Genomic DNA, 14,565 nt, shown 5'->3' on the forward strand with positions numbered 1-14,565 from the left:
TTTTCTATATTCTAAGCGAACCGTCTCTGGTTGTTAGCTTTTCCGCGCGTAAGACCGGAACGTTTTAACACAAGCTGGTACACTTGCATGAAGTCAATCCGTTATGTTTTTCCGCGTATCCCTCATTGCTTCGCTGTTGGCAGTTCTGCCTCAGGCTTCAGCCTCGGCATGCCGTTGCTTTCCCGGTGATGCTTGCTGGCCCACCGAGGATCAATGGTCTCAATTGAACAAGACCGTCGATGGCCGACTAGTCAAGACCGTCCCTCTCGGCACACCTTGCCATGCGCCGAACTACAATTCCGAAACCTGTGCAGTCTTGAAGGATGGGTGGCTACTTCCCGAGGAGCAGTATGTGACTCTGCATATAGAATAACACGAAAGGGCCAGTACTGACTTATGTTTCTGACAGCTATGAATCATCTTCCTCGGTTATGGCGCCGTTCTTTGCCGAGGGTGCTTGCGATCCGTTCCACCCCGTCTCAAAGCCCTGCACCCTGGGTAACTATGTGCGCTACAGCGTGAATGTCACCAGCCCGGCTCACATTTCCAACGCTGTGAAATTCGCAACGAAGCACAACATCCGTCTTGTCATCCGTAACACCGGCCACGACTACAATGGCCGATCCACTGGCGCTGGAGCGCTTGCAATCTGGACTCACCACCTGAAGGATCTGTCAATCGACTCCTACCATGACAAGCACTACTCCGGAAAGGCCATTACCATGGGCGCTGGAATCCAAGGCCAAGAAGCCTACGAGATCGCCGAGGAGACTGGTTACCAGGTCGTCGGCGGCGAATGTCCCACCGTTGGTCTTGCCGGTGGCTACACCCAAGGAGGCGGTCACTCCGCACTGGGCTCCCGCTATGGCCTGGCCGCCGATCAAGTCCTGAAATGGGAGGTCATTGACGGCCAAGGCAACTTCATCACGGCTACCCGCGACAATGAGCACTCCGACATCTTCTGGGCTCTCAGCGGCGGTGGTGCTGGCACTTACGGTATCGTCTGGTCCATGACCTCTAAGGCACACCCGGGAACCCCCGTCTCTGGCCTGAACCTGACTTACACGAATGACGGGATCTCGCAAGACACCTTCTTCAATAGCATCGAGACCTTCCACGCCGCCCTGCCCGCTATCGTCGACGCAGGTGCTATGAGCGTCTGGTACTTCACCAACACCAGCTTCTCTATTGCTCCGATCACCGGTCCCAACATCCCTGTCGCTGACTTGGTGACGCTGCTCAAGCCTTTCACCAACAGCCTCGACAAACTCGGCATCGAGTACACCATGGTTTCCAAGCAATACGACAGCTACTACAGCCAGTTCAAGGACATGCAAGGCACCATTGAGGTTGGCACGGCCCAATATGGCGGCTGGCTGGTTCCGAGATCGGTCGTTCAGAACAACAATCACGCCCTGTTGACTGCCTACCGTGAGATCACCGAAGCGGGCGGCACTTTCATCGGCGTCGGCTTGAACGTCTCCCACAAGGTATCTGGAGACGTCCACAACGCGGTCCTCCTGCTTGGCGCGAAGCCTTGATTGATACTACTTTGACGACCCCGTGGGAGTGGGACAACTCTGCTCTCATGTTGGAGCGCCAGCGCCAAATGACCGAGGATTTCATTCCGAAGCTGACTGCGCTTTCTCCCAAGTCCGGTGCTTATATGAATGAGGTATGTAAACTGATATTTAGCTATGATTCCCTTCATTATTGTGTACGCATGCTTACCATTTTGGCAGGGTGACTTCCAACAGCCTAACTTCAAGAAGGTCTTCTATGGTACCAATTATGATACCTTGCGCAAGATCAAGGCTAAATATGATCCGAACAATATCTTCTACGCCAGAACCGCTGTCGGGTCTGACGAGTGGACCGAGAGTAAGAATGGCCGCTTGTGCAAAGCAACCTAGGAAGAATCTATTGGGGTGAATTTAGTACATACTATATAATATATCAAAGGTTGAATTCCATCATCTGTGGGCTAGATAAATTGTGGTTTTCTGTATGCTCGAAGGCCCACCACATCAGGGTGGAGGATCTATGTATTTCTACTACACTCAAATCCATCTGAACAAGGAGATAAACTTTAATAAACCAAAGACAATAAAAGGTGCTTTGTAGCTCCCACTAAGACAATTGCTGATGATCATATAACTAGGTACGTCAATCCTACGCACCCCAAACTAGTATATAGGGTTTTCTCCCTTCCTGTATGCTTGTATCTTCTGGCCAAATCGCAAGAGGCATGATCTATTGAATGATTGTAATATGACACGGAATTTGCGGAATGAGACCATATATATTCCGGATGAAATAACTACATGCAGATGCACCAAGCATTATCTTGAGTGGACGATACTGAAAACCCTAAGTATAAAAAGCAACCACCTATGTACCATCGTGATCTACAACCCATGACTATGCACGTTGATCACTTTACGAAGAAAAGAGAGTAAAAAAAATAGCATTAACACATTCCCCATTCACAAGATTGCGCTTAGAGACCTTGCGAGGTTGCTGTAGTTTTGATAGATTCCAGTTAATCAATCTCCATGATCAATCAAAACAAGGTTTTTGCGAAAGGGAAGTGTATATGAAAAAAAAGAAGTAAAAAAGAAAAAAAAATACTACCCGGGATGGTCTTCATATCGTTGTCCACGGGTGTGGATATGTGGGAAGGGAAGGTCAAATGGTGGCGGTGAGACCGGTTGAATAGCATGGCGAGGGGTGTGATATTCTCCGAGAGATTCGCCACAGACATACATACCAAGAACTGTCATGGGATCGTATCTGAAAGCGAAAGGTGAGATTGGCGCGAATGATCGCGATCATTCGTGAGTGCGGCCTCTGGGCGGAGAAGCATTCGGGACGCGTGCCGTGGGGGTCCCGTGGGGGTTATAGAGAAATGGCCGTCATTTGAGAATGCCGGAAAATTGAAGGTTGGGTGCGAGCTTGATAGGCCGTAATTGGAAACAAGTCTTTCAGAAGTCACTGAATAATACCTCATACTTCTTCTTCAGATCCTCCGTGTAAATGTTCGTGTTTCTGAGGTCGGGGGGATCCGGATATTCTTCAAAGTTACCCGTGTCCGCGGGGTGGGATAGGCGGGGAAGTATAGGTCCTTTCACCCGGCGATAAAACAAATCATCCCAGGTGATGCCTTGAAAGAACGGATGGGACTTGACTCGAGTCGAGCCACCAGAGATGTGGCCCAGTCGCTCCGACGGGTTTGTTTTACAGAGTAGGGAGATGATGTTCTGAGCTGCAGGTGGCATATTCGGTGGGAAGCGTAGACGACCTTCGATGATCTGCTCGTAGATGCGCATAGGGTTCTGGTCCCAGAAAGGAGGCTGTCCGACCAAGAATTCGTAGATCAAGATTCCAAGAGCCCACCAGTCCACTGCAAGTCCATGGCCGCTGTTCTGAATGACCTCCGGAGCTAGGTATTCCGGTGTGCCACATAATGTGTATGTCTCGCGATTATCGACTTGCTTCGCAAACCCGAAGTCAACAAGCTTGAGGTGACCATCGGCATCCAACAGGATATTCTCCGGTTTGAGATCTCGGTAGGCAATTCCATGGACATCGTGCAAGAACTCGATTGTCATTGTTATTTCGGCGGCATAGAATGTCGAGACTTCTTCGCTAAAGCGTCGTTGTCGTCGTAGATATGTGAATATTTCACCTCCAGGACAATAGTCCAGCTGACAATTCGTCAGCATCCTGTGATCAATCAAGACATATTTCGTATTCCAAAAAACAAGTTGCCATACCAGCATATAGAGGCATTTCTCATCCGAGAATGATGCAATCAAGGTGGTGATGAAAGGGTGGTCAATAACCGCTGCGAGGGCCTTCCGCTCGTTGCGCACATGTTCCACTTGCTTGAGTTTGATCACTTTCCAGTCGCAATCAGCACAAGTTATCCCTCGCCACGCGCAACGTTAGACAAAGTGGCGCTTACCGTCCGCCTTTCGAAGAATTTTCAACGCATAGACTTTGCTCTTGTCCTTTTGGTCTTTTAACCTTGCGAGCCACACCCGAGCGAAAGTGCCTATACAATGAGAAAAGCATGAACCGTCAGATGCGACTCCTGTAAGAGAAATATGGGTTCGGCCACGCGCTAACCAGTTCCAAGAGTCTTGACGAGCACAAAATCGCTCACGCGCAGACTCCTTGACGAGATGCACAGTTGCTTCTCGTCCTGGCGCTCGGTGATGAGAAATGGGTTCGAGGATCGCGGAGGAGGACGGAAAGACTCGACGAGTTGCTTGTCCCTGTGATGCAGGTTTCCATTTACCTTGGGAAATACCATGGTTCCTGGCGCCTCATTAGGCGAATGTTGCACTGCTCCGGTTGCCATTAGAATGGTCAAAGATCATGTCGTGGTAAAAGGGAAAAAAACGTGTATGGAGACCCCGTTAGCGCGCCACCAATCGGCAACACAGCTCGATTCCGGGTTTCAGATCATAAAGAACATTGAGGTTCGAAGGTTTGAAAGAATCTAGGGTTTCGGAAAAATCGCGGGGCAAAGAGTTGTAAGAATGGAAGTTCTCTGACGTATTTGCTATGGGAGGCGGGGCTGGACGGGAAAAAACTACGGTGATAAACCGGACTGAGTAAGCTCTTAGCTTTGATTTGACCCGAATCTATATAAGATCCTTTTATTGTACACCGGAAATAAGAATGTATTCGATTCAGAAACCAGTCGGTCCATATCTCGATCCAGTTCCATGGCCATTATCTGTCCTGGTTACGTTGTTGGTACACATCTATCAAAAATGGTGTCTGTTCGAGCCCAGGATGACCGGTAGCAGACGAAAAAGTGTTGTTGAATGAGTTGGCGTATGAAATTGCCCAGCGCTCAAGACTTCGAGTTTAGGATCAAACCAACAATCAAGCTGACCATGTTAGTAAAGGTAATCTGAAAAAACCCCGACTCAGAAACATACCCATAAAGCCCAAGAACTTCGCCGAAAATCAGTATGAGAATCATTCCCACGTAGACCCGAGACTGCTGCATGTATGCTCGAACACCCTAGAGTAGTTGTTAAGGCTCAATAGTCCTCTCACGTTACCACACATATAAGGTCCTTACTGCATCGCCCACAACTCCAATTGTATAACCAGCCGCCACACCCGTAAGACCAACTGACATCCCAGCGGCAAGATGCATGAAGCCTCTGTGCATCATTAGCTTGTGCCAAGCTCCACATCCACCCAACTTTCGAAACGTACGTATACAAGCTCTCATTGCTTCCTGGTCCCATTGCTCCAGCGATAAGGACGGCGATAACGAGACCGTAAACTGCAATGATACCGGACATAACAACGGGAATGAGGGACTGCAGTCATGAACTCAGTTAGCTACCGTCCTGTCCATCACGGAACCTAGATAAACGGTTCTTACCTTCATGATGAGATCGGCCCTATAGGTTCCCACACCTGCAATTCCAATGCCAGACTTCGCTGTGCCATAAGCTGCTCCTGCCGCTGTGAGATTGTAAGCTGTTTGTCCAAATACCTAGAACATAGATATAACTGAAGGCATTGGCAGTCGCCGGCGCGTTTAAGAACCCCCTTAAGGACGTCAAGGAAGTCCTTACACTTATAAATGATGTCATTGTCATCGCCAGAGATATCGCAGTACCGTAAGAGGCCCCTTAAGGGTTGCAACAGGCCCCATGGGAACCACTGCGCCGATAAGAACCATTGTACCAGGTTCATAGCCCACTGTGGCCTCTCACGGTACCACGATTTCTCTAGCGATGAAAATGACATCCATTATAAGTGTAAGGACTTCCGTGACGTCCTTAAGGAGGTTCTTAACCGCCCCAGCGACTGCCAATGCCTTCATCGTTATATCCTTGGAGAGCTAGCTCCATCCATGAGAGGTATTTCACGTACAACCGAAGATCATCTATAGGGAACTGTTAGTGTATTGTCTAGTCAGAACCAGGTTGGAATGAACCCACTGCAGCGGCAATGCCTGCCTGGTATAGGAAGCCTGTTAGTCTATGAACCCCAGTGGTCGCGGAACCTTGAACTCACGAAGGAGAAGAACGGAGCAAACTTGGGCGCAAGCTCACTGTCTGCCATAGTGATGGTGGAGCAAGACTAATCTTGCAAATCACACGGGAGAAATATAAGAAGAAAATGGGACCTGTTTGATACAAGATAAAGCGCAGGGAGAAGTTCGGGCTGTTGACGGCTGGAGGTGTCGGGGTTTTGGGTGTTCCACATGGCCACTTCGCCCGCCGTAGTCCACGCCATTGTCTGGTCCTGGGCGGTGACGATACCATACCCACTGTATTTCAGATGTCACTCCTACAAGCCCTATGAACGGCAGATTAGGAGTCTGTGTACTGAAATTACCATACCGGCCTCGCCGTCACCTTCGCCATCCTCGTTCTCCTGGGTCCCTCCCCCCCTCCCCCAGTTTATTACTGCATTTTCAACATCCAATTATCACCCCCACCTTCAACAACTCCTCTACTCTCACTCCTGACCTCAAATCTCGGAGGATGCTGAGGGCATGAAATCGAAAGGAGCCCTGACTTAGTTGCGCTCACGGCTCCTGGCGCTTTTCCATTAGTACCGCTTTGATATCGCCTTTAAATTCCCCATCCGAACTGAGGGGAGTTATGGAATATTGAGTCCCATCAGTGCTTTGAGACAATCTATTATTTCTTTCGAGGTCATTGCCTACGGAAATTTTCTCTCCCGTTCCACCTCTATCGTTTCTCCCGTGGTCTACGATCTTGAACAGACCTATTGCGACGCCCTGAACGCTCTCCACGATCAACCCGGATACCCCTTTCGCCTTCTTCGCACCCCGGCATAGATATACCTTGCATATCCGATTAAACAACCGCCACTCATCCTTGATCGCTGATATCTCGCGAAAATGGCGGATTTGGGGGGCCAGCGTAGCCGGAATTACCGGCCTCACGGACCCGCCTCGTCTACGCAGCGGGATGCAGCGTATTCTGACATATTTGGAGGCGCACCGCCTGCAGGACGGTCCCATACAATGAATTCACAGACTCCGCAATTCGCCCAGGGTCGCGCTCACACCATGTCATCGCATGTCGCACAACCCCAATTTCAGAGACCGCCGCCGCCGCCAACACGGCAAATGCCAAATGGACACGGACCGCCGTCGGCACCACCAAATGGATATCCTCCACCCCAGCCGTCCGGGCTGTATCAGGCTTACAGTCCAGGGGCCTCGGCAACAATGTCTTCACATCAGCCTCCTCGACACAACCCTAGCACCCAACAACGCTTTGCTGCCTATCCTCGACCTCAACGCCTCGAGTCAAGACCGAGCCCTGCTCCGCAATACCCAGACTCTAGGGATTTCAATCGTGCTATGCCTCCTCCCGCGCTGAATTCCGATTCATCCCGGTCAAGATCAATGGCAAAACTAAGCGGGCCGCCTTACCAGATTCCGCCAAGCAACTTCAATCACACGTCTGCCACTGCTTCTCGTCGTGAACAGTATCATGCTGGAGCTCAGGTCACGCAGCTCGGCCGTCCTGTCCCAGAAAAGCATGGGAACGAACGAGCTATGTCTATGACTTCCTGGTCATCTGATCGGGATCCGCATATCATGAACAGCGGAAGGTCAATTCCACACCGCAGACCTCCGTCAAGTCACGATCAGCAGATTCCAATAAGGCACGACTCGATGCAGCCCAGTCCCGATGAGTTCGTTGCATCTCGTCAGCCAAGCGATGGATCGCAGAGATCTCGGACTATGTCTATGGCATCCACTGTTGCGCCCGATCGGACAATGAGCGTTCAAAGCCAAGCTACACAGGGCTCCGGCGGCAAGGTTACCCTTGTTTCTAGGGATTCGCAGCGAAAGGTTCCAGTGGTATATCCTGCTCTGCTGTCTCTTGTTGCTGAGATTTTCAGGGAGAAGATTTCACTCGGCGAACGACAGAAGAACGGCCTTTCGTATCAAAATGCGTTTTCAGGTACTGATTCGGTGGACTTGATAGCTTCTATCATCAGAACCAATGATCGCAACCTCGCTCTCTTGCTCGGCCGTGCGCTGGATGCTCAGAAATTCTTCCACGATGTCACATATGACCACCGTCTTCGCGACGCACCCGGAGAGGTCTATCAGTTCAAGGAAACAATGGGAGAAGACAAGTCGACAATCGAGGTTAACGGAGTTTTCACTCTCCTGACTGAATGTTATTCTCCCACTTGCAACCGGGACACTCTCTGCTATTCTATTGCTTGTCCGCGACGACTGGAGCAGCAAGCCAGGTTGAATCTGAAACCTCAGCCGGTACTGGGAACATCGGAATCCAAGACTGCTCTACCCCCGGATGATGATGACGACAATGATAACCAAAAGCTGTGGATTAGTACGGTGCCCAAGGAGGTCTCGGACTCGGTTGATGACCACGAGAAGAAAAGGCAGGAGGTTATCTTTGAGCTCATGTACACCGAGCGTGATTTCGTCAAGGATTTAGAATATTTGCGGGATTTCTGGATGCGACCATTGCGCGCTGCTGGAACTACCACTCACTCGCCAATTCCAGAACACCGGCGTGAGAAGTTTATTCGAACCGTGTTTGGCAACTGCTTAGAGGTCCTCAAGGTCAACAGCGCTCTATGTGAAGCCCTGAATGCTCGACAAAAGGAGAGCCAGGTCGTTCACACCATTGGCGACATCTTCTGTCAACATGTCCCTAATTTCGACCCTTTCATCAAATATGGTGCCAACCAACTCTACGGAAAGTATGAGTTTGAGAAGGAGAAATCATCGAACCCAGCCTTTGCGAAATTTGTCGAAGAGACGGAACGTCTCAAGGAATCCCGGAAGCTGGAACTGAACGGTTATTTGACGAAGCCTACAACTCGTCTTGCAAGATACCCGCTTTTGCTTGAAGGTGTTTACAAAAACAGTGCGGATGGCAACCCCGACAAAGAAGATATTCCGAAGGCCATCAAGCTGATCAAGGACTTCCTTTCGCGCGTCAATACTGAAAGTGGAAAAGCGGAGAACCATTTCAATTTGGTCCAATTGAACGCTGCGCTGAAGTTCAACTCTGCGGACTATGTCGATTTGAAGCTCACAGAAGAAAATCGACAAATGCTCATGAAGATGTCATTCAAGAAAACCACAGCCGACAGCTCCGATGTTACTGCGTATCTCTTTGATCATGCCGTCCTGCTCGTTCGCGTCAAAATGGTGAATAAACGCGAGGAATCTCGAGTTTATAGGAAGCCCATTCCTTTAGAACTGTTAGTAATCGCTCAGATGGAAGAGGTCATCCCACGACTGGGGATTGCCAAAAGACCTTCATCCAGTCTCCTGTCAAACAAGACTGTCATCAACAATCCCCCTCCTGCCAAAGATGGTGGACTGCCTATCACTTTCAGGCATCTCGGTAAGGGTGGTTACGAGCAGACTCTCTATGCCACAAACGTCGCCACGCGACGAAAGTTTATCGAAGCGGTAGAACAGCAACAACACAAACTGTGGGAACGGAACAGCAATTTCTACAATAAGACGATCCTGAGCGAGGGCTTTTTCGCAGCGGTCAACCGAATCAATTGTCTCGTTCCGATTGGTACGTCAAAAAAGTTCTAATTCAACTCAAGTGTCACTCACTAACTGCCACCAGATGGAGGCCGGAAGTTAGTCTACGGGACTGATAATGGCATATTTGTCTCTGAACGCTGGCCTAAAGACAAAACAGCTAAACCAAGAAAGGTTCTAGAGGCTACTCAAGTCACTCAAATAGACACTTTAGAAGAGTACCAGCTGCTATTGGTTCTGGCAAACAAAACGCTTTCCTCTTATCCTATGGACGCTCTCGATTATGTCGAGGGCCAAAACAGCATGGCAAAACGGCCGAAGAAAATTCAGGGCCATGCGAACTTTTTCAAGGCAGGCATTGGTCTGGGTCGTCATCTTGTTTGTTCAGTCAAAACATCGGCGCTATCAAGTACAATCAAGGTCTACGAGCCGATGGACAATCTGGCAAAGGGAAAGAAGAAGTCTGCTGTCAGCAAAATGTTCCAGGGTGGTCAGGATACTCTCAAGCCATTCAAGGTTCGTATTTCTCTCTTCCATGTTCATGGTTCACTTCACACTAACACTTTCACATAGGAATACTATATCCCTGCTGAGTCTTCTTCCATCCACTTCCTGCGTTCTACTCTGTGTGTTGGTTGTGCACGTGGCTTTGAGGTGGTCAGTCTAGAAACAACAGAGACCCAATCTCTCCTTGACCAGGCCGACACGTCGCTTGACTTCGTGGCACGAAAGGAGAATGTCAAACCTATTCATATTGAGCGTATGAATGGCGAGTTCCTACTCAACTACAGTGATTTCTCATTCTTCGTCAACCGCAATGGGTGGCGAGCCCGTCCGGACTGGAAGATCGCCTGGGAGGGCAACCCGAACGCATTCGCACTGTCCTACCCTTACATTCTAGCGTTCGAACCTAACTTTGTCGAAATTCGACACGTTGAAACAAGTGAATTGACACACCTTATGACCGGCAAGAACATTCGCATGTTACACAGTTCCACCCGCGAGGTATGTTACTTCCATGTTTTTCTTCCCGGGGTTTTTCTCTGGGAGTTCTTTTTCACTGATCAAGCGCTGACTAACTCTGGTAGATTATCTACGCCTATGAAGATGACCGAGGCTATGACACTGTTGCCAGTTTAGATTTCTGGACCAACAAGCCGCAGCCAGCCGCCGCCTAATGTTCAACGGGTACATACCACAATCAACCCCTGCTTGACATCGCCGCTTTGACGTTGTCGCCCGCATCTCTTTCCACAGAGCATTAAGCACTTATCTTCCGAAAGTTCTCAATGACACCCGTCCTTCACTACATGTGTCATCTCATCATACTCGCAAAGCCGTGGCTGTATTTACTGTGTTGTCTCTGCAACTGACCGATCATCCACATCTACTTCGCAAACACCTATCTCTCCCTTTCCTCAACACCAATTACAACAAATGGGGGTTTCCCCGTCTTTTCTACGCAATGTACAATGGAGCGCAAATACCACTTCTTGCGTGTCTGCTTTCTTGCTTTTTGTTGCGTTTCTTTTCTTTTCAGTTCTTGCTATTGCATTGGCTCCTTTTTTTCTTCTTTTTAAAATTTTTTATCTTTCTTCTTTAGCTCTTTCTATCTCCCGATGGCTCTCTCTGTTTCCTTCCAAATGTTCTTTAAGACATCTTCGTTCTACTTGTATCGTTTTGGGTTTGAGGCATCTTTGTCTGTTATACTTAACAATCTCATTGATGTGAATGGCACTATTGCATTTCAGATGAGGAGAATTGCAGTAGACCTAAGCTTGGTGCCATAATGTGATTAATTCCAATCATGGATATTTGATCTTGTTTCATAGTCGTTTTACAATTTTCCCATCCTAGTCATAATGAAAATAATCCACACGAAGCAACGAAATTTCAAGCCTCTAAACTATATATATCTTTGCTAGTTGTTGGGAGCTTTATGATTGGCTCACATTAATCCGTCCATGGTATGACCAGATCTTCAAATGATTATGCAGAACTTAACCGCCTTGCTAGTGAAGCCCTAAACTGGACATCTCCTCTCGCTACAGAAGGGTCGAGCAAGCCCAACATACTATCTTCAAGCTATGTAAATACTTTGACGGCTTAGCTGTAATCTCACAAACTAAAGCATGCTGCTACAGATAGTACGCAGTGACCGGCTACAGTAGCTGAACACAAAATTGAGAGCAAGCGAGCTAGCCAGATACTTTTTCTTCCTCAATTACTATCGGGGTAGGAAGACAGGCGAGGAGAAAAAATAGATAATGAACAAGAAGTCACGAACGCGAAAAAAAAACAAGAGAAGAGGGAATATTGCTGCGCTGCGACTTTGGACAAGAACAGGAGAGGAAGCAGAAGAGGAGGAAATAGAAATGATGCGGCAACATGGCACGGTGGCGGCTGGGATGTGATGAAAAGAAAAAAAAGATGGGACGACCTAGACACGGCGGAAAACATGTGCTAGAGAAGAGGCAGTCACCACGTTGAACGCGAGGAGATATATCGAGCATAGGGTTTCCAGGAACTGGTAAGAACCATTCCCAACTCGACATAGTTCAGACTCCCATTGGAAATGAGAAGCATTGCGCCCACAATTCGTGACTGGAGTGCCGTAATCTAGTTGAGGTTGCCCATCCCCGCAGAGGTAAGAAGAAAAGAAGAAAAAAGCCATTAACATGAATAAACAGTCAATATTATCCCATAAACAAAAGCAACTTGTTGGTGCCATAAAAGTCCATGCTGGTAGAGTATCACATTGCGAACCGGCGCCCCGTCGAATGAGCCGCATCGTCGACAGGGTATATCTAGGCCTCTCCGTTGGCTGCTTCGCTGGCATTGTTCTGGCTTTGCTGCTCGCGCTGCATGCGAGCCTCGATCTCTCGGAGCTGGCTCTCGCGAGCCAACAACTCCTGTCGCTTCTCGGCAATCTCACGCTGTACCTTGATCTCAATCTCACGGAGCTTCTCCTCCTCGCGGCGGAGCTGCTCTTCCTTGAGACGGTGAGACTGGGAGGCAAGATCCTCGGGGTTCATAGCAGAATCATAGCCACTGTTCGTTCATTTGTTAGCCGATTGATCATAATAAAATCTCTAGTATAAGGAGAAACATACCCAGAGCCACCATCGACGCTCTTGCTGAGCTTCTCAGTACGGTAGTTCTCATAGAGGAAGTCGTGAGTGATCTCCTTTAAATCAGCTAAGTGGCTGTGGAGCAGAGCGCTACGGACAGCCAGGAAGTCTGAGTGGCGAGGGTTCTCAACCTCAACGACACCCCATGGGTACTGGCGCGCGCGCACTTTCCGGTTGTCAATCTCAACAAAGTCTTCCGATCCGACTATAGCGAAGGGCATCAGTCCACGGAGCTCGGCGTTCTCCTCCACAGTGTCCTCGTCATCCTCCTCGACGTCGTAGGGGAAGTTGTAGACGGGAATACGGTAGTGTTCGATGTCCTCCATGATCAGCTTCTTGGACTCGGCCAATTCGGCGGGGGTGAGCGAGTCGGCCTTTCCAATGACAGGAATGACGTTAACACGGGGAGACAGGCGCTTCATCAATTCGATATCGAGTTCACGCAGACCGTGGCCGGTGGGTGTGATGAAGTAGAGCAGAACGTGTACTCGGTTATCCCTGAATCGAGGGTTACGCTTAATTCGCGACTCCTCTGCAAGAATATCATCGTATTGGCGCTCAAGGTAACCGACAATTTCGCCGAAACTATCCAAAAGTCAGTCCATGAACATCTGTCGGGTATCTGTGTGTGCATGCCTAGCCTCGTTGTCAATCTGGTCACCGAATCCGGGGGTATCGACGATGGTCAGGGAGATGCGGGTTCCTTCCTCGTCCAACTCGAGCTCTGCCATCCGGTATCAGTATTGATAGCTTGATATAAGCGCCGTGCGCGGGGACGATTTCAACTGACCGACCGTCACGGGCTTGATGCGTACACCCTCCTCAAGGTGAGCATTGGCAGCATCATCGGCATCTTTGCCCTCTAGGACCTGCTTGCCGCAGAGAGTGTTGACAAAAGTTGTGCGACCTGTCGCGGAAAAGAGGATCCGGTTAGTCCCTGAAATTCGAGTGATTCGTTGTAAGCATACCTGTTCCACTGGCGCCGCACACCATCAAACAGAATTGGATACCCTTCTTGACATTCTTCTTGCGACGAATCTTGATCTACCCGGAACAAGTACGGGCATGCAATTAGCTTGGGAAGCTTTAAGAGAAGGCGGGAAGCTCCCAATAAAAGGGGAATGTACATACCGCATTGAGGGCTGACGACATTGTGAGTAAAGGGAAGATTAAAGAAGTGTAGCGGGAGAAAGAAGTCCAAAGCAAGGAATTAACAACGAAGACGAAGGGTTTGAAACTTGCCTCTCCTGAGAGTCTGGAGAGAGTAGGGGGGGAGGAAAGACAGTTCGTGTTTCCCCCTTTCCCAAATAGGTGGCCAATCACGGGACAGCTCTTCTTCTCCAGCTACTTTTTACTTCTACAAAGCTTTCGATCAGTCACAATTGATGAGTGGATGAAAAAAGAAAAAAAAAAGTACTTCAGGAAATTGACAATTATCTACCGAGTATTCCCCCTATTTCCATTTACAACATCGCCTTCATTCCCATCAGCAACACATCGAACAGCAACTCAGGGGTTGATCGAAGTGGGTCGCTGCTGGCAACCGTATGATTACATAATCCACGGCCTGAGGCGTCGATGTGGATCTTGCCCGCATTGCTCTTATCGATTAAGAAGCTCGGGGATGATCTCAGACATCCAAGCATTTGAAGCTTTGAACCTGGAAAGATTCTTAAGATCAACTATTTATTAGCGATTGGGGACTTTACTATACAGAGTCTACCCAGATCGATCTATCTGATCAAGAAATTATTTCCTATGCTTCGTTGACATACAGCAATGAATACCCGCCAATCTATCGATGAGTCCACCGGGCCATATTCACTCTCAGCAACATTTAATCATGATAACAGCTGCTTCTCAGTG

At 48.9% G+C, this 14,565-nt stretch overlaps 6 protein-coding genes across 6 annotated transcripts; 2 read left to right on the forward strand and 4 right to left on the reverse strand.

Annotated features, from left to right (window-relative positions):
* Window positions 1–103: 103 nt before the first annotated feature.
* N7518_000509 (FAD-binding oxidoreductase) lies at window positions 104–1,913 on the forward strand (the record flags this gene model as incomplete). The annotated part of the gene is made up of 4 exons (XM_057181437.1): window positions 104–348; window positions 410–1,514; window positions 1,571–1,675; window positions 1,743–1,913. The coding sequence occupies 4 exons, from the start codon at window positions 104–106 to the stop codon at window positions 1,911–1,913; spliced, it is 1,626 nt and encodes a 541-aa protein (XP_057046787.1).
* A 1,071-nt stretch (window positions 1,914–2,984) lies between these two features.
* N7518_000510 (cAMP-dependent protein kinase) lies at window positions 2,985–4,366 on the reverse strand (the record flags this gene model as incomplete). The annotated part of the gene is made up of 4 exons (XM_057181438.1): window positions 2,985–3,707; window positions 3,777–3,901; window positions 3,968–4,057; window positions 4,132–4,366. The coding sequence occupies 4 exons, from the start codon at window positions 4,364–4,366 to the stop codon at window positions 2,985–2,987; spliced, it is 1,173 nt and encodes a 390-aa protein (XP_057046788.1).
* Window positions 4,367–4,424: 58 nt separating this feature from the next.
* N7518_000511 (uncharacterized protein) lies at window positions 4,425–4,744 on the reverse strand (the record flags this gene model as incomplete). The annotated part of the gene is made up of 2 exons (XM_057181439.1): window positions 4,425–4,652; window positions 4,679–4,744. The coding sequence occupies 2 exons, from the start codon at window positions 4,742–4,744 to the stop codon at window positions 4,425–4,427; spliced, it is 294 nt and encodes a 97-aa protein (XP_057046789.1).
* A 123-nt stretch (window positions 4,745–4,867) lies between these two features.
* On the reverse strand, window positions 4,868–6,102 carry N7518_000512 (V-type proton ATPase proteolipid subunit; the record flags this gene model as incomplete). The annotated part of the gene is made up of 8 exons (XM_057181440.1): window positions 4,868–4,904; window positions 4,956–5,041; window positions 5,102–5,186; window positions 5,242–5,348; window positions 5,414–5,496; window positions 5,911–5,923; window positions 5,979–5,996; window positions 6,055–6,102. 8 exons carry the CDS (start codon window positions 6,100–6,102, stop codon window positions 4,868–4,870), a joined length of 477 nt encoding a protein of 158 aa, XP_057046790.1.
* Window positions 6,103–6,910: 808 nt separating this feature from the next.
* On the forward strand, window positions 6,911–10,746 carry rom2 (putative Rho guanyl nucleotide exchange factor (Rom2); the record flags this gene model as incomplete). Its single annotated transcript, XM_057181441.1, has 4 exons — window positions 6,911–9,599; window positions 9,654–10,084; window positions 10,142–10,573; window positions 10,657–10,746. 4 exons carry the CDS (start codon window positions 6,911–6,913, stop codon window positions 10,744–10,746), a joined length of 3,642 nt encoding a protein of 1,213 aa, XP_057046791.1.
* Window positions 10,747–12,375: 1,629 nt separating this feature from the next.
* Window positions 12,376–13,888, reverse strand: aspA (uncharacterized protein; the record flags this gene model as incomplete). The annotated part of the gene is made up of 6 exons (XM_057181442.1): window positions 13,831–13,888; window positions 13,668–13,743; window positions 13,490–13,606; window positions 13,309–13,423; window positions 12,682–13,284; window positions 12,376–12,619 (listed from the first exon to the last, which is right to left on the reverse strand). Exons 1-6 carry the CDS (start codon window positions 13,849–13,851, stop codon window positions 12,376–12,378), a joined length of 1,176 nt encoding a protein of 391 aa, XP_057046792.1. The 5' UTR covers window positions 13,852–13,888.
* Between the last annotated feature and the right edge of the window lie 677 nt (window positions 13,889–14,565).

The sequence above is a fragment of the Penicillium psychrosexuale genome, assembly GCF_028828465.1.
Source record: "Penicillium psychrosexuale strain IBT 29551 chromosome Unknown utg000001l, whole genome shotgun sequence".
NCBI lineage: Eukaryota > Fungi > Ascomycota > Eurotiomycetes > Eurotiales > Aspergillaceae > Penicillium > Penicillium psychrosexuale.